The sequence below is a fragment of the Hyaena hyaena genome, unplaced genomic scaffold (genome assembly GCF_003009895.1).
Source record: "Hyaena hyaena isolate Hyena2069 unplaced genomic scaffold, ASM300989v1 scaffold_1022, whole genome shotgun sequence".
Lineage (NCBI taxonomy): Eukaryota > Metazoa > Chordata > Mammalia > Carnivora > Hyaenidae > Hyaena > Hyaena hyaena.
The window spans coordinates 378,698-397,496 of NW_024081656.1; the positions used below are offsets into that span (position 1 = coordinate 378,698).

The 18,799-nt window shown below is 40.4% G+C and overlaps 1 protein-coding gene across 1 annotated transcript in view; it reads left to right on the forward strand.

Annotated features, from left to right (window-relative positions):
• The window catches only part of CACNA2D3 (calcium voltage-gated channel auxiliary subunit alpha2delta 3), a gene marked incomplete at its 5' end in the record, with an annotated part of 605,771 nt that overhangs the window by 361,777 nt on the left and 225,195 nt on the right, over positions 1-18,799 (forward strand). The window contains one exon of the mRNA XM_039221819.1: positions 3,635-3,652. Within this exon, the coding sequence (XP_039077750.1) occupies positions 3,635-3,652 (18 nt within the window). The remainder of the gene's footprint in view (positions 1-3,634; positions 3,653-18,799) is intronic.

Here is an 18,799-nt window from a genome sequence, read left to right on the forward strand (position 1 = left end):
ATCCCTTCCTTTTTTTTTTTTTTTAATTTTTTTTAATGTTTTATTTATTTCTAAGAGAGAGAGAGAGAGACAGCGTGAGCAGGGGAGGGTCAGAGAGAGAGGGAGTCACAGACTGAAACAGGCTCTAGGCTCTGAACTGGCAGTCAGCACAGAGCCCGACACGGGGCTCGAACCCACGAACCGCGAGATCATGACCTAAGCGAAAGTTGGACGCTTAACCGACTAAGCCACCCAGGCGCCCCTCTACCCTTCCTTTTAAAAAGCGACCTCTAGATATAGAATCATACAACTTAGGGTTGTTTAGCCTGGAAGGAACCTGAAGCTGCCTATGTAAACCCTTATGTACTAAGTGAAGAAACAGATCCAGAGACAGAGCCTGGTTGACAATGCCTAACAAGGTGACTTTTGCAAATGAGAGATTGCCTCACCTCAGGCCACATGATGATAGGAAGTTCCCAGGCTGGTTTCATGTGCATCATGGATCGGAGAGACAATCTGTGCATATACAGACATCCATGTCAAGCATATGGGAATCTGAGTGTTGATATCTATCCTTCTGGCAGAGATATTTCTTTTTCTATCGAAAGCTGTCACCTTTGTTTATCAACATGGTGTGTTTGTGGGGCTAGTGTGGATTCAAGGCAGTTACCCCAATTCTCTTTCCCTAGCAGCCGCCTTCAGTACATCCTAGTGACAAGTTATCTTCTTTAACAAGGTGAACAGCAGTTATAGGCACACCTTAGAAAACTTAATAAGGACTTACATATAGGGTAAACACCCTCATGCCCTCCATGGTGTTTGTGGCCTAGCAGGGGAGAGACATTAAACAAGTAGATTATGTAGAAATAAATCATATATATGCACAGAACTATAAAGAAAAAGTGCTGTAGGACCTTGAAAGATCATTGTGTCCAGAGATATGGTTTGCCATTCCCTAATTTTTCGCCCACAAAGGACATTGCTATTTGGCTCTTACATTCTTTCCAACAAAACTCAGACATAACTTCAGAATCCTTCTCAACACAGCCCTCCAGACAGCCATTACTAATCAGTCAGACTTGGCTCTCAAGACAAAACCTATTGGCCATCCAAGATTTGGCCCATTTCCCAGCCCTCCCTCCACCATCCCTTTTTACAGACAAGCATCTGGCCAAAGGCTGGAAGGCACGTGCCTCAAGACTCCAGCCAGAGGCCCCAGTGTCCGGTTGGTCAGGTTCCCAGCTAGGGGTTGTGTATACCATTTGTGACTATTGGGCGGACGATGTGCCATCAGGAGAGCCGGCTCCCAAGTAGTAGCATCTGTGGCTGCTGCTGATCTGATCTAAATTTGTCGTGTTCTATTCTGAAGCTCCTTCTCAGAGGTCCAACCTGCTGAGGGCACTGTAAGCTGTAATTTCTGTTCCTTTAAGGCTCCTGTAGGAAAGTGACTCTTTGTTTTCATGAGTTATTTCTTGAGGAAAATATATGTTTGGTGGAGAGTTTGAGGACAGTCTTAAACTGAGGACATCACCACAAAGGCCTAGTCTTTCATTTTCCTTCCCATATGCTTAAATGGGTGAGTCAAAAAGAGGTGTTTCCTGCTTGACTGGGACGAAGCTTCCAGAAAGAGAGAGAGAAAGGGTAGCTCTCCTTTCAGAGGCCTGTCAAGTCCAGCAGTTTGTGCAGGACTGAACTTTCGTATTTATTTTTCAGTTCATCAAACATTTGTAATCCTTAGGGCCCCCCGTGCATTTCATATGACAAGCTGTGATTCAACACAAATGCTTTCCTAAGGAAACGTGCATTTATCATTCCCTTAATGTTCATGTCTCCAAGGTTTCTTTTCCGTCATATGAAAAAATGTTTAATATTTTAGAGACTTCACTTGAAGTGATTCCTCATTTTCGGCTTAATTTCTCACCACTTGATACATATTTTCTGAACCCCTAAGAAACACTGGAGGAACTTATGAGCTTCCTTTTTGAAAAGCGGTCACCGTAACCAGGAGGAAAGAATCAGAAAAGCATGCTTATACTATTCCTGTTTTCTTAAATTGGGAGACCTTTGGGGATAAACTTACTTGAAAAATGAGTGTTGGAGAGTTGAGGTCACTTTCCAAATCATTCTGGAGATGTCTCTGAGACCCAAGGCATCTTGTTGGTATGAGTCTATCCCTTCTGTCCTTTGCTGGGCTCCGTCCGCAGGTACAGGGCCTTAGGAAGCCCTGGTCTTGGTGCATATGAAGAGAGAGTGTTCCCAGGGCAGAATGAGTGGGAAGGTCAAAAGGTTCAAATGGGACCCTAGGATGTATGGTTTAGTTATCTTGCATCTTCTAGCACTTCCAATGTTATAAACTCTATAGAAACAGAGGAAAGCCTGCAATCTCATTTCCTAGTGTGTGTGGCCTTTACTGTGTGAGTTGGGTTGAATGTACACATTCTAAAGTTAGTGCAGCTCTACAATTTATTATCTATGGGACATTGTATGATTACTGACCCTCTATTTTCCATTTTACTTTTCATCTGTAAAATGGGGATAATAAGGGTACCTAGAACTGGGTCTCTTTGATTTGTGGGATAATGCAAATAAAATGTTTAACACAGTGCCTGGTGACAAGTTCACACACAATAAATGTTAGTTAGCCTCTATGATGAGAAGGAAGTTTTGAAAATGATGTAACTCCTAGATTTGGTATTTAATACATGGATAATGTAATTTCCATTTCAGATTAGACAAATGCTTTTCAAAACACTGCATGCTCTAATGGCAGTCACAAATAATGGTGGTATTAAACTGCAGCCTAATAGTCTCAATGTTGAAAAGTAGTCAAGTATGTCTCGTAAATGTTCATCTTTTTCTACATATTTATAATTTCAGTTTCTTGCCTGTACCATTGGGAAAGCTATTATGTCTTATTTTATGGATTGACTGACTGCATTTTCATTGTTCTTAGAATATCAACTTTACTTCAAATGCACAAATCCTTGTGCATGCTTCCTTAACCACCAATAAAGGGAACAGTTAATGTGCTACAAAGCAAGAAAAATTGACTTTAAAAACAGAACATTCTTCTAACAGTCTTACCTTTATGGAGAGAAGGGCTTCTCAACTTTGGCACAATTGACATGTGGGCTGGGTAATTCTGTGTTGTGGGGGCTGTCCTGTGCGTTGTAAGATGTTTAGCAGCATCCCTGTTCTCTACCCACTAGAGGCCAATAGCTCTGGCTCCCTCCCCTCTCCCTGGTTTTGATGATCCCAAATGTCTCCAAACTGTCCTTCACCACTAGGGAATGACTGGTGTATAGGAAGAAGGAACTGGACCTTAGAAACGTGTTTGGGGCCACTGAACAGAAAAACCTCAGATCTAGCATTGCAGGAAGTTGCCCAACTGCCTACCTGGGTATGATGACTCCCAAAGCATGTGCTCACAGATTATCTGTTGATACTACAGATTCTGATAGCAGGTCAAGTAATCAGCACCATAGCTTAAATTGAGAAAATGACTTAGCTTTTGTTTTATTTCCCTGTTTTTCTCCCAGTATTGGTTTTTCCACTTTCCAATGGCAACCAAATGAAGTTTTACAGTTAAACTTGACTTTTTATGTAATGATTGCTTTTTTTCTTCTTTTTGTTTTGTTTTCCTGTTACTTTTCAGCTCCCTCAGGCACAAAAGGTAAACTCTTTCCCATCTCATTCCAGTCATCCCCAGAACTTGCGAATCGTGCATGTCTCCATGATTTTGTGTGTTCCGTTCTGTTCATGACCAGTGAAATGGTTTTCCTCTTACAACTTCAAAAGCCTGAAGTTGGGCAGGAACAGAAAGGCCGATAGACTCCTCTATCTGTCCATTGTCTCCCTGCCAAGTTAGTCCCATCAAAGAACCCTCTTGTGGTCAGTGGTTTGGGGGCAACTCTATGTCCAACCATTTGGTAAGAATTGTCAAATAATAGGTCAAGAATAAGTTTAGCACACTCCTTCAAACATAGCACTCCAGGTCTTCCCTGAGGTACTTTCCTGGGGATACAGCTAATGTGAATAATTTGTAAAGGCCCAATAACTAAGTTTAGATTCTGGGCTCTTAAGCCAAATCTCTGAAGACTCCGTTGGGTTTCATTAATTGCAAAATCAATAGCTCCTTTGCTTGCCCCATTGCCTGTACCACCTGGAGAGCATTAGAGCAAAGTTCTGGCCAATGTCAGACCCTTTCACTGGTCCTCATTGTCTGTCTGAGATGATCTGATTCTACCATCTAGAATATTCTCTGTCTACTAAGATTCCATGTGATTGCCATGCTGGCTTTGCTATGTTGTCCCCGTGGCATGTCATTGTATCCTAAAGACAGTTGTGGAAGAGAACATGACACATGATGCCTGCTGCATTGTTCTGGGATATTTCACAAACACAAGCAGGATTTCCAGAAGACACAGTGATTTCTGGGGGCCAGATGTGGGTTGGTTTTGTTTCAAGAGTTGAGGTAAGGCGCCTCCCCGAAATGTAAGCAGTACCTCCCAAGCTTTCCAGTTTGGAGCAAAGATGATTTGATTCCTTCCTGTTGAGAGAGATAGCACAACTGCTCTACAAAAGGCAGTCTGTTCAGACCATATGGACAACCAGAGGCCTAGAAATCATTACACAATTACTCAAATATATTTGAGATATTTAAACAAGGCAAGACATGCTAGTGTGTGACTTGGCTTGTGGTAATGTTTGATTACACTTCAGTGCCATCACAAAAAGGCTGAACACTTCATTAAAAGTTAAAGTATTTGAGTAGAACAACAGCTTCCAGGGTAAATACATGGTCAGAATTCCACATTATCTGGAAGGATTGGCATCCTTAATAGGTCATGCTTTCTTAATTGTCCACATTTGAAATTTCTTTGTAAAGAGACTTACCAAATTCAGTGCCTGAAACTGGATCAGCCTCAAATTATTCGCATTTATCCGTCAAATTTCCACTGATCCATATACAGATGCATTTTGTTGTAGAAGATCCCTCATGAATTTGAGGTGCCATCAGCCATGGGATTTTAAAACAAGGTTCAAAACAAACCAACACAGAATATGGTAAGAACTAAGGTTGCTGGGACATAGGATTCCTCAGCAGCACTCAGCTCCCTAACCTCTTTCCTTCTGTCACTGAACGTCACATGCCCTGCAAATAGAAACTTCAGAATTGAGGAAGATGGCCCTGTGCCTTGCCAAAAGATGTTGGACTTGCCCAAGAACTTGCTCTGCAGCCCTATGTCACAAGGAATAGCTCTTCCTCCCCTATGCCTCACCATTGCTACAAATTACCTTTTTATTCACATTGAGAAAGGTACTTACCTTAAAAATTATTAAGACCCCTATGTGAAATGGTTCCCGAACTCCTGGAGTCATTTTGGGCAATTCAGCTCTTTGGAGAAGGCATTTCAACATAAACTTCCGGTATCTGGGCTGGAAGGTGAGGGCAGTTGAGGAAAGTCACACTGCAGATGGAAGGCATCCTCCCTCAGGGCTGCTAGTCTCAGTGGCTGATGTATGAGTACCCGTGTCTCTCATGTTCCTCCTCTCCCTTCCCCAATGTTACTTCAGTGACACATACAGAGGACTTTGCTAGAAGGATGGGGTTCTTACGAGTGCCAGAACCCCCTCAACCCCCCAAAATATTGTTTTGCTGCTTGACCAGCAAAGGAATATGGTGGGTCCCTTTCCAGCCTTCATCCATTTGTGACCATGGGCAAGTTAATTAACCTGTCTAAGCTTTAGGTTTCTTTCTATTTAACAGGAATGATAGACTAGGTTTCCAGTTCTGTTATGAGAGTTATTCCTTTTACTTGGTCCTAGTATAGAACCTCATATATGCTAGATACTCACAAAACTTAGAGTTTCTGTTACCATTTGCATGTCTTGGCCTCTGATTCTCCAGAGCAGGAGATTGTATGTGATGTGGTGGTCTGGGGCCTCTGCAATGACTTGTGGTTCTGATTCAAGCCTGATGAGTAATCACGGGATGACAGAAGAGCCTGAGAGATGTGTGACACTCTTCCTATTTCATTAAAATATCTTCATTACCTGACTTCACCTTTTATATCAGCAGGAAGTGCAGATAGGGCTTGAAACCTCAACAAAGCAAAGGCTTCCAGAGATAATTTTTTTGAGAGATTCCTTCCCAAAACCTTTGACATTATCCGTAGATTTCACCCATCCATGGACATGATTATAATGAACCTCTTCCAAACCCAAGAGATTGTTGTTCGGGGGGTAAAGGGGAGGCATCGCCAGCTGTTACGTCTTCGGCCTGCTTTTCACATGAGGTCATGGGTGCATACATTGGACCATATGGTGTCTGCATTTGTGCTGTGTTTTTGTTGGAATCTCTCTGTATCATCTGCAACTGTTTTCTCCATAAATATTTTAAATGGCTATGTCTCTGTAAACATGCTTATTTTAATCTCTTAGCTGATCTATCACTAAAAATGTCCCATTTGGGTGTCCTTCATATGTGTAGTAGTCATTAATGATTGTTTTCTATAAGTTATGGTTTTCATAATTCTGATATTTTGAGGATCTTTCAAGACTTATCTTCTAGTTTATGACTATTTTCTAGAACAGTGGTTTGCAAAAACAATTTTGTTTTGTTTTTCCTGTGATTCGTAAGCACCTCTGAGATCATTTCTAGACTCTATAAATTTCAACCCTTGATACCACATTGGGATAGTACTACCTGGAGAAATGCCTAATCAATATTAAATATTTTCACCAAATGCAGTGAAGGGTCCTGAAGTTTTGGTTAAAAACAATGTAGCAGTACAGACCTGATGCCCTCAAACCATCACAAATCGGTTCTTTTTAGTGGAAATTGAACTGCTTATTAAACCAGTTGATTGATTGTCCTTGAGTTGAACAGTGAAGAAAAGTCCATATATAAGAAAGGTTTGCCTTTTTTTTTTCTTTACATGGTACTTCTTGACTTTTACAAAAATATCTGGGAGGTCCTATTTTATAATAACAACATAGCAGAATTACTCAAAACCATTTGCAAATGTACATTCAGTAGTCATTCATAGCAAAAATAGACCGTTTTTCAAGCTGCATATTCATTCAGGTGGGTTTTGTCTATAGAAATGAAACATCAGTTGTTCACACCATGATTCATCACCGTAGACTGGGGCCTTCAATACTTAAAGGCAAAAATACTCTTTGGGCAATTCCAAACTTGGCTGTTTACATGTGTTAACTTTTCCACACATCGGTACCCCCTTCCCTTCATTTAGTGCTACTTTCACACCACTTTGGAGTTTTCCAGAGACAGTTTCTTGAAGGTTTCAAAAGTGCTCTGTCTTGCCTGGCACTGTATTAGTTAATATCCGTCTGAGAATTCTGAGCAGGCATAAGCATTTTTCTCGAAACCATAGTTAAAGAAAACCACATCTCTAATCCTGTTTGGAACAGCAATTGATGCATTCAGGGCTGCACAGTATGGCAAAACGATCCCTGTTTAATAGCCCTACTGCATGTTTTGTTTCCTGTTAGGAATAGCTTAACTTGCCTTCCTGAACAAACACAGCAGGGTTCAAGATCTGTTGTTCTAGGCCTGCTGTGATATTCTGTGCTGCTTAACTTGTATGAGGACTCAGGAGTGCATAAATTAGCCTCTTAAATGGAAGTCGATTTTGGGGTTTTCTTTCAGGATGGAACTGGTTTATTAATATCCCCCTCCTGAGTGTCAATGGGATCCTGAATTCATTTGCATTTTCTTTGTGTCCTTGTTCATATTATATTTAGGAGGGATAAATGGAAGTATTCATTTCTGCCAAGTTTTTCTTCCCCTTTTACTTTTTTTCCCCCTTTCTTTCTCTCATTTCTCTCCTTCTTTAGGTACAAACTTGTGCAAGTAGAACCTGGCCTGTTCTTATCTCTGTGTAATCAGATTTCAGCAATTGTGGGGCATCATTTATCATTCTTCGGCTCATTTAACTTCTGTACTTTGAAATGTTGAATTAACTGTCATTGAAAACAGAAAATTGAAAGTTTGCAAGGCTGCTGTTTTCATAGAACTGTAGGTCTAGTGATTTTAGTGTTTCATTACAGTTATATAACCAGCAAAATCCATGCAAATGAAGTGCAAAACTGAGAGGTGGTAACTATTTACATTCGGTTCTGGTTTATGACTCATTTGCTTTTACCTTTACTTGCTTTGTGTGTAAATTATTATATCTTGTTTTTATAACCCAGTCTTCCCCCTTATCATTTACTGTTTTATAGGAACATGCACAGGCATCTTTCATATGCATTCCCAAGCTGGGGCTGGTAAGATTGACAATGCTGAGTCTGAAAGATGGTAGCATAGTGGGCTACCACTCACATTGGTGAATCCTTTCTGTGAATAAGAAAAGGGAAGCAGAAACCAGAGTAAGTTTAGCCACTTCCCGTACCCAGTATGATGGAACTCTGTGGAGACCAGAGTCACAGCATACTGCTGAACTGGAATGATGATCACAGGACCCAATAGTTTGTTCCCCACTGTAGTTCTGTGTGGGTGTATCTGTGGCAGCCCAGACCAGCTGAGGAAGGAGGTGTACTTTCCCAGTTTCATACCCATGGGAGTCTTGGCCAACCACTCTCCCGTGGTCCTCTCCGATTCTGTTTTTGAGTCAATAAATATAGGAATGCAAGACACTCAGATTCAAAGTGCATGGCCTCCCAATGATGGGATGGCCAGCAGAGCAGCACACAAGAGCTCCTCCAGTTGAAGTCCTCTGTGGACCAGTGGGAGACCTTGGGGCCCCATTCATAAGCAGGATGCTTATTTGCATTTCTTGCTTTAAAAAGCTAATTGGTTAATTTTAAACAACCTCATAATGTGTGTTTAGTGGTGTATCTGAAAAAAAATATTCAGGTTTCATCCCATGTTCATATATATTAGAACTTTCATAGTAAAGTTATAGTTTGTAACAAGGATAAAAGCAAGGTAAGAACCAGAATTAGGTATGGAAAAGTAGGGGTTTTTGTTTGTTTGTTTGTTTTTTAGTTTTTAGCTTTTATACTATTAGGCATAAAAATTGGTTAGAGACAAAAAAGCAAAACAAAACAAAATTCCTCCAAAAATACATTGCTAGTACATATTAAGAATTCTCACACTTGCACACTTTGATCCAATAATCCCCTTTTGTAGAAAGAATCTAACCTAAATTGGTCAGTGACTTGCAATTTTATCTATAATGAGGAAAAGAAGAGCCAAAATATCCAGCAATAAGAAAGTGGTGATAAAAGTTGCCGAAGTTCCAAAGGATAGGAAGCCATTATAAAATTGTGGTCAAAATGAAATTTAATAATGTAAGAAACAAATTAGCTTTAAAATCAGAATAAAACATTTTATGTACATTATGCTCTTAGTGTGTGTGTGGGGTGTGTGTGTGTGTGTGTGTGTGTGTGTGTTTGTGTATAAACATACAGATGTACAAAACATCATTGGAGGAGTGCCTGGGTAGCTCAGTCCGTTAAGCATCTGACTTCAGCTCAGGTCATGATCCCACGGTTTGTGAGTTTAAGAGCCCCACATTAGGTTCTATGCTGACAGCTTAGAGCCTGTGTTTCCATCTCTCTCTCTGCCCCTCTCCTGCTCTCTCACTCTTGCTCTCTCTCCAAAATAAATAAACATTAAAAATTTTTAAAAATCATTGGTAAGAAATGCATAGACATGTCTAATAGTGGATATTCCCTTTTGGGAAGAGAACAAGTATTTATTTTGCTTTATTCTTAATACATTTCTGTACTTTTCAAACTCTGTGCAGTGAGCATGTATTTTTACAAATAATTATATTTATAATAGCGAACTAAATGTATTACTCATAAATATGTTGAATGAGCAAATAAGGCTTAGTCTAATAATTGTTTGGTAAGCCTAACTCACTCCAGAAACATGGAAAACTAGGAAATTCAAACTCAGTTTTAAAAACACACATAAAATAACATTGATTCTTGGTACAAACAGCTCTAAACAGAAGATAGACAATTTACCAATGATGTGTTGTCTTACGTGGGACAATTGAAAAGTGCCCTTTGTTTATCAAAAAACCTTCATTCTCTAACTGAAAGAAACCATTTTTGATCTTTAGTCAACACTTAGAGTAACACTGATCTGAGTCTGGGCAATCCAAGGAAATGCAGGTGCATGGTTGAACCCTGGGGGTTGCCTACCCTATACAAAACTCATTTGGAGGTGTTGCCTGTCCTACTGACGCTTCAGTCAAGGCTCATTAAAAGTAAAGGCTGCCTTGGCTTTCGAATGGTAAACATGGAAGAGGCAAGAGTGACTTTTGCCCCAACTGCTATTTGGAGAGTGCTGTTACTGCACAATCCAGCCCTTAGTGGTGTGCATACATGACAGAACAGGGCCATTCCACTCTTACGGCAGAACAAAGAGAGCCCAGCTATCCAAAGACCAGCTGCAGTGTTAGCTGGAGATGGAGTTGACACCCAGCCCTGCCAGTTCTGCCTGGCAATCTTGGGACCGGGACACCATCATCCTGAGCCTTTTCTCCTTGACATAATTGGGTGAAAACATCCCCTTTACAGGACTCTCCTGAAAAACACATGAACAGTGCTTCCCAGGGCCATCCACACTGACTAGACAACCAGAGGGCGAGCTGACCATGGCAGAAGCAATACTACCCATCATGCTAGTAGTATACCTTGTTTAATAGAGACAAATTTGGTACAAATAAAGCAGAAATGACTTTGAAACACTGATGTTTCTGAACATCTGAACATCTAAACACTGATGTTTAGAACACTGGTGTTCTAAAAATAAACAAAAAAGTAGAAATTTTTGTAAAGCCAAAAACCAAGAGTTGATTTAAAAGTCCCTTTTATCTCAATGCTTTCGAGCCTCAGACTTCATGTTTAGTGTCTTAGGAATTCAAAATGTTCTTTAAAAAATTCTCATGTATTTAAGACATGTGAATGTTTTCTACTATTTATTTAAATCAAGTACAACTATAAAATAGGGCTGTCTTGAGATGTGAAAAATACAAATCCTACTGATAACATTACTAAAATGAAACACCCTTTTCTTTTGAAGAAACATCTAAGTAAAAACAATGTATTTTTTAAAAAATGTTTTCATTAAAATTGTTCTTACACTCCCCAAATAAATATATACACTCTTTTTCCTTCTACATAGAAAGAAAGGCAAAATATTGAGAAGAGCTATTTAACAAAGCCAGTGAAGTTAGCTATGGTGGCATTAATGTCAGCATAACATGTCAAACCTGGAGACTCTCTTGAAGAGGACATCACAGGGCACCTGATGTTCTAATTTCCTTGCTTCTAGATGTCATTCCACAGGGCATGCTTATTGACCCAAGGGCGATCATGAGCTCAAAGAATTGCTGTTTTGAGGTCTCCTCTGTATTTATTGGTATATTTAGGGCAACTATATCTATCACTTGACACACTAGATGTGTTTCCTGAAAGCAGTATATGAATGTACACTTTATAGGCCAAAGCCCCGGAAGAGAGCATATCATTGAGAGGTCAGCCTCATGGAATACCTGAATGAAGGTATTCAGGCAACCCAGAGAGTGTGGACTTGAATCAGAAAAGCATTTATTTTTTGGTTGTGTTACTATGTTTCTGTTAGTTCTACAGGAAAGAGGAAGGAGAGAGAAGGCCCAGTAAAGAACACCATTCCAACACAGGGCTAATAAAAGTCAGTACAATTCAATTACTCATCTGGAAACCAAATCCACGTCAAAATGTAAATCTAAGCCAAGTCTGTATGAAATCAATGCCAAGTCACTGATATTAACTTGACCTGATGGGTCCTCACAGGTATGGATTTCCTATATGCCAGTGTGGTACAAAAACACCATGAATTACTCAAGAGAAAACACACACTCTCTCTCTCTCTCTCTCTCTCTCTCTCTCTCTCTCTCACAGGCACAGCCTTCCATTGCTTTACTTTTTTTGGCATAATGTATTGATATCAACTGTTATAATTTTTGCTTGCAGAATTTATCTATCTGTATTGTTTCTGCCCATTAAAATCAATTTTAATTTTAATGAAGCAACTGTCTTTCAGTTTGTTTTTCTAAACTGAGCCACTTATTTGTTGATCTGGTCATAGTTCACCTGCCTTATCCCTTTTCCATGTTACTGGCTGGTCAGACCCCAGATTAATGGATATATATTCATTACAAACCCAAATGTAGCCCAGTTCCCTGAGAACTGCAGGCATGGCTCTGTGTGAGCTTTCAGACAACTCATGCCGAAGAATTCGACTGAAATGCCCTCTGGGGTAAACTGGAACAGTTGTGCAATTTTGCACAGCAACACGACTAGCAAGTTCAAAAACAGAAAGTTAGATGTTTATCCCTTCAAATTAACTGGAAGGATTTTGGAAAACCCAACCTAGTTTCATGAGGTAGAAAAATGTCAGGCAAGGGACTAATGCCATGGTATGGATTTTCTTTTTCCAGAAATGACTCACAGAATTGAACCACTTGCTGAATCATGAATCCTTGTGTGCTTGGATTGGCCCCATCCATGTTTGCCCAGGCCTGGGATGCAGTAGATAATTTGGGTGCTTCTGAAGCATCTGTCTCTTTCTTCCCCAGCCCCTTCTTCCCAACAGTTTCTTTCCCAGTATGCTTCCTTCCTAACCTCCTTCAGTGTTTACAGTTACAATAACCACCTCCCCCAACAGCTTTCTAAGGCATTTAGTTTAGCTATTAAAGACATGATGTTCTGTAATAGGACAAAAGAGTAATATTTTTCTGTTGTATTTATGCAATTCAAATGGAAAGATGGATGGAGTTCTAATTTAGTAGAGCAGTGGCTGAATTCTGGAGAAGCTGATGAACTTTTCTCCCCTAGCCGAGAATGGTCCTTAGGAGAGCATTTGTACTTGTTGGATGTGGTAGGCACTGTACTGGGTGCTTTATATCTATTATTCCACTTAATTCTCCCAAGAACTATGAAGGGTATTCCCACTTTAGTGATGATTAGTGTGGCTGCCTCTTTCATTGCACTCCAGGATCCTTAAGGCAAAAGATGACCTTTGTCTTTGTCCTTTACAAAAAGAAGTTGAGGGCACAGTGATTGGGACAGGGCCTCTAGTGTCACATGGGCCAAAGCCTGAATCCCCATCCTAGTGCTCTCTGTGAACTGGTGCAAGGTACTTTGTGCCTTTATTTCTTCACCTACAAGATGGGCATGGTCACTTTTCAAGGTCTGTGTCAGGGTTAAATTTAAGGCTATATAAATATAAAAACATTGAAAGCGTGTTTGGTTTTACCAAGCTATGCTTGGAAATAGATATTGATATATGGATAGATGGATTGACGGATGGAAAGATGGATGGATAGAAGGGTATATAAATAAAAATGAGTCCATAAGTTTAGGTGACCTGCTCTGGGATTTAATTCCACATGCTTCTATAGATCATTATTCCTCTCTATGCTGCTTCCCAAGGAAATCATAGTGTTCAACTAAACTGTTACCAAAAAGGAGAAGGAGGAGGAGGAGGAGGAGAAGAGGAAGAGGAAGAGGAAGAGGAAGAGGAAGAGGAAGAGGAAGAAGAAGAAGAAGAAGAAGAAGAAGAAGAAGAAGAAGAAGAAAAGAAAGAGAGGAAAAAATATTTTTTCTAACTCGGTGGCATCCCATGGACATCATTAACATTCTGTCCCTACCAGAGGCAGCAGCATGTAAGCACCAGCATCTCAGAACCTCCTCAGAGTCTGTCACCACATGAGTGTAGGCACAGTGCACACAGATACGAAGTGAAGGAGCCATGAGTGAGCAGAGGCCACAGAATATGAAAGGAGTGTCTTGTTCAAGTTCTGGTACCAATTCTCTGTGACTTCTTTTTTTCCTTGGACCTCACTTATAAAATAAGTGAAAGGGCAGAGTTGAAATGAATTCATTCCGGGATCATGTGCAGAGCACTTCTTATATACCAGATCTGTGCTGGATAAAAAGAGGAATCATTCCCAACTTCTGCCCATGGAGTTTACAAGCTCTACTGAATTTTCAGTTTTTCTTCCAGCTATAGTGTTCAGTAACTGCTGTATTAACAGTTTGCACAAATTTGGTCCTAGATGGTATCTTAGGTTGTAGAGTAAATATGATTATCTTTGTAGTGAAATTTGAGAACATCTGGTTCCCATTTCCACGTCATTAAGGAAGGTTTTATGGAGGAAGCGACGTTTCAGGGGGTCTTTAAACAAGAGGAAGGTTTTGTCCCAGGGCCCCAAAGCTCCAAGAGTTGACTGTATTTTCAGGCATCTATTTGGGAAGCGTCTAAACCACGTTTGTGAAAACATAAATGCTCAGCTATGGTGGTGGGGAGGGGGTCATATATGTGTCATACTTATCATCATAAATATTAGCCAAACCCTAATGCCCTATGTAATTTTTATTGTCATTATTCTGGAGCATTCTTGAAATAAGCATGTTGTACCCTAATAAACAAACAAAGCAGTTTCACAAAATAGCTTTCAGATACATTGATGTCTAATATTCTTTTGCCCATGGGTTCACTTGTATATGTGTCCCTGGCCAAAAACCACGTGTTCCCTCTGTTTAGATATTTACTTATAAAACATATTCCTTGCTTAATGATGTATCTCAGAAATGCTGGGAAAAGAGGAAACAACATAAAAATTTTCCCAAATAATAACAACTTTATTAGAAAACCGTTATTTTGAGATTCTCATGCAGATGTTCCATCATTCTCCAGCACTATCACTCACAAAGTTGTCTTCAGGTTGTTAAAAAAAAAAAGAGAGAGGACAAACAAATTCAATAATTGAGTTCATACAGGATGCAAAGTTCAAAGAGGGAAATCTGTTTACTTTCGTACTAAGTCAACTTGAAAAGCAGTAAATCTCATAAGAACTCAGGGTCTCCAAATCTCAGACGCAAGGAATAGTGATTCAATAAGAAGCAGAAATGTCTTGGCTGAAAGCAAAATGTCATTGGTGGAGCATTCTTGAGGACTGAGTGACTGCACTTTTCCAAGACGATCAAATATAAAGCAAGGGGAAATGTTACTTGGAAGATTGATGTATTCTTACTTCTTCTTCTTATTTTCCACTGCTACTTTTTTAATACTTTATAGTATTTAGGATTCAGGTATCTTACAAAAATGGTGAAAGATGCCAGTGTAAAATGAGAATCTAAACAATGGTTGTTGTTCTTAAATTGTCTAGATTTTAAAAGGGAAGCAGTTCATCTGTAGAGTATCAAAAAAGGCAGCCAATTCATATTGCTTACATTGAAAGAACCAGCCCTTCAATTAAAAGTAGTGATGCCTGCTTTTTCTAAACCTCTTACTATACAGAACATCTAAAATACTTATAATCAAGCATCATATGTTTAACCCAGAATATAAAAACTTTACTCTCATAGAATTTTCATGTCAGAGTGTTACCATGGTTTGTTTAAAGGAGTATTTTGATCTTTAAGCAAAAATATTTGTTTTAATAGGATTATTATTATTATTATTTATTTTAAGACATTAATATTCATTGCAAACATATGCTGTAGAGTGATTTTATTTATAAATGCTTTATATATATGAAAATTCATGGGGATGTTCCTTTCATTAAAATTTTCAACTACACAGAAAAGATATTTACAAAAAATCAAAGATACACAGGTAGAGTAAGGTGACTTAGAAATCTTTTGGCTTTATCACTGAAACAAGCTATTCTTTCTTTCTGTTCTCATTTCAAAATGGCATTTTAGGTTATTGAGCAAGTGTATTTCTAAATATACATAACATGTGTAAAGCCTCTCATTTAAAACTGACCATTATTGAAACAGCTAGTAAATTTCATGACTATCAGTAACAGCTGTGGAAATCTAAATAGGAGTAAAATTCACAGAGTCAGGTGATGTTAACATCAGCCAAACAGAGAATGCTGATACTGTGCACCCTTTTGAAGCATGAGATGCACCAATAGGGTTTAGTTTCCATGTTTCAGTTGCTCTTCCTCTGTAAAGTGTCTGCATCTCCAGCAGGAGGTGTGTCCCAGGACAGTAGTTAAGACCCGTTATTGAGTGTGGCTCTTTCTAGGTATTTTCCCCCTTAATCTCTGCTCAATATTGGAGATAAGGGGTGTTGGGATGAGGAAAGGAGCAGGAGAATTGGGGGAGGGGCCACAGGCAGGCATTGAAAGTGTAGGTATAGAGGACTTTTTTTGGTCTTGGAATAAAAAGGAAGGCCCAGGGATTTGTTTCTGTGGAGGGTCTCTATGCAGCCACATATTCTGCTCACATCCTTTTTCCAGATCTGTGTTTCCCTGCTGTCCTCCCTGGTGCTGTTACTAATTTGTACGGAGTGTTATTCTGGTGGTTTTCTACTATCCACCCTCCCCTTACCATGGAGTATAAAAACTGAAGGACATGGATACCATCTGTTCCCATCTTGTTCCCATTGCCCCTTATCATGTGCTACTGAAAGAACGGCCCTCGGGATTCCTAGGTATTGGTAAACTTAAGCTCATGGAGAGAGAAGAGAGAAGACCTCCCCCTTCCTGCACATCCCCTGTCACACCTTAAAGAATCACCGGCTCATCTTTTAAAATGTTTCATCTTCTATTTAAAGATGTACAAAGCTTTGTTTGTCCACTTCTTGGTACTATTTTTTTCCCTGTCAAGGTAGAGGTTATTAACAGAACCATGAGTTGAGACAGGCTATCTTTGCTTCCACTGGGTGGGGAACTAAGTGACATTGCCTACCTTTTAAATACATTTTTACTGAAAGGCTATCCTCTGGAAATGGCTCATCTCCCAGGACCTTGTGCCTCCACTTCACCCAGACCGCCACTAAATGGTGACAGTGTCTTTTCATGGAGTGCAAGTTGGTGTTCGTCTCCGGTGTTGGAAGGAAGACACAGCAGAAATGCAGCTGTGTACTCACAGATTATGTACAATGTTTATTTATTAGAGTATACATTCATATCATGTACTCCCTTAACATAGTCAGTATGTTGATTGATTTTAATGAAAAAGAAAAACAAACATAAGAAAGGCAAAGTATAGAAGAAATATAATCTTTGAGAAGAGTTGGCGAGTTGACCTTTGTTCTTGCCATAGAACCATTCTCTCCCTGAGCTGAGCTCCCCATTTCTGCACAAACTTCTGTTTGAGCCCAAGCCTCCAGGGCTGAGCAGCTGCGGCAGGAGGCTGTGCTTGAAAACCACCTGGCAGCCCATTTGAGGGCTGCCCTTAACTTGTTCAAATGCCTTCTGAGGGCCCAGTGTCCAGGGTTCCTCCTTCCTCCAGGGCTTGACACTCACCCTCAGGGGTCTCTAGCTGCAGGGGACTCAGGTCCTGGCACTGGTGCTGGCAAGCTTCCTGTGAGTGGAGACATGAAGAAGGCAGCATAGTAGGTATCTTTCAAAGGGCAGGGGGGCTGCTGAAGCACCCCTGTAGCCACAACTTGTCCCCGTGGAAAGGGCCCTGCTGGGGCTCTGGCGGTGCCTGCACCCTGCCTCCCTTTCTGCCCTCTTTCCCAGCAGCTTCCTGCCACTCTGTCAAAGTTGACTCTGGTTCTGCAGCTTCTCACTGTCTCTTTTCTCAAGGCGGGCAAGCGTCTATTTGTTATGAAAGTTTTACACAAAGTCCTAATAACAGTAGTTTTTGTACCATCATAAAGAGTCATCATTTCCCTAGATGACTACTCATTACTGCCCATTGCCATTCAGTATTTGAAGACTTTAGAGATACCTAAATTGCCTCCCTTGTGGAAAGGACACACAGCCACTCATCTTAAGGATGTTGGGACTGTCTTTCCTTTGGCCCTTTTGGCCTCTGTAGTGTCTCCCTGTGTGGGTCGTACAAGGTACTTGGGACCATCTCATTGAGTATCTATAGCTACCTAGGTTTTTCTCTAGTCAGTATTGGCACTTGTGCAGGTCAGAATTCTTCTATTATTAGAGTTACAAATCCAGTCCATACTAATTTGGGCAAAAACAAAACATTCCCCGGGGACCCCAGTAATGGAAAATAGCATAAGTGGAGTTGAGCTCAGGGATGAAGGCATTCAGGGACCGGTTTCCTCCTCCCTTGTCCCTCTCCCTTGCTCCCTCTCTGTCTCTCCTTCTCCCTCATCACTCACACACACACACACACACACACACACGCACGCACGCACATGCACACACACGCACACACATACACACACATACACATACTTCTCCTCCTGTCTCTAGGTTGACTTTATTTTCTTTTTTTTTTACTTTATTTTTTATTTTTTTTTAATTTTTTACAAATAGTTTATTGTCAAATTAGTTTCCACATAACACCCAGTGCTCATCCCCACAAGTGTCCTCCTCCATGCCCATCCCTCCTCCCCCCCACATCCATCAGTCCTCAGTTTTTGTCAGTATTCAAGAGTCTCTCATGGTTTGCCTCTCTCCCTTTCCGCCACCATTTCCGCCCTTCTTCTCCCCCTTGGTCCTCCGTCAAGTTCCTCCTAATCCTCCTATACGTGCAAACATATGATATTTGTCCTTCTCTGCCTGACTTATTTCGCTCAGCATAACACCCTCAAGGTCCATCCATGTTGCTACACATGGCCAGATTTCATTGTTTCTCATTGCCATGTAGTATTCCATGGTATAGATAAACCACATCTTCTTGATCCATTCATCTGTTGATGGACACTTAGGCTCTTTCCATGTTTTAGCTATTGTGGAGAGTGCTGCTATGAACACTGGGGTACATGTGCTCCTATGCATCAGCATTTCTGTATCCCTTGGGTAAATTCCTAGCAGTGCTATTGCCGGGTCCTAGGGGAGTTCTATTGTTAGTTTCCTGAGGA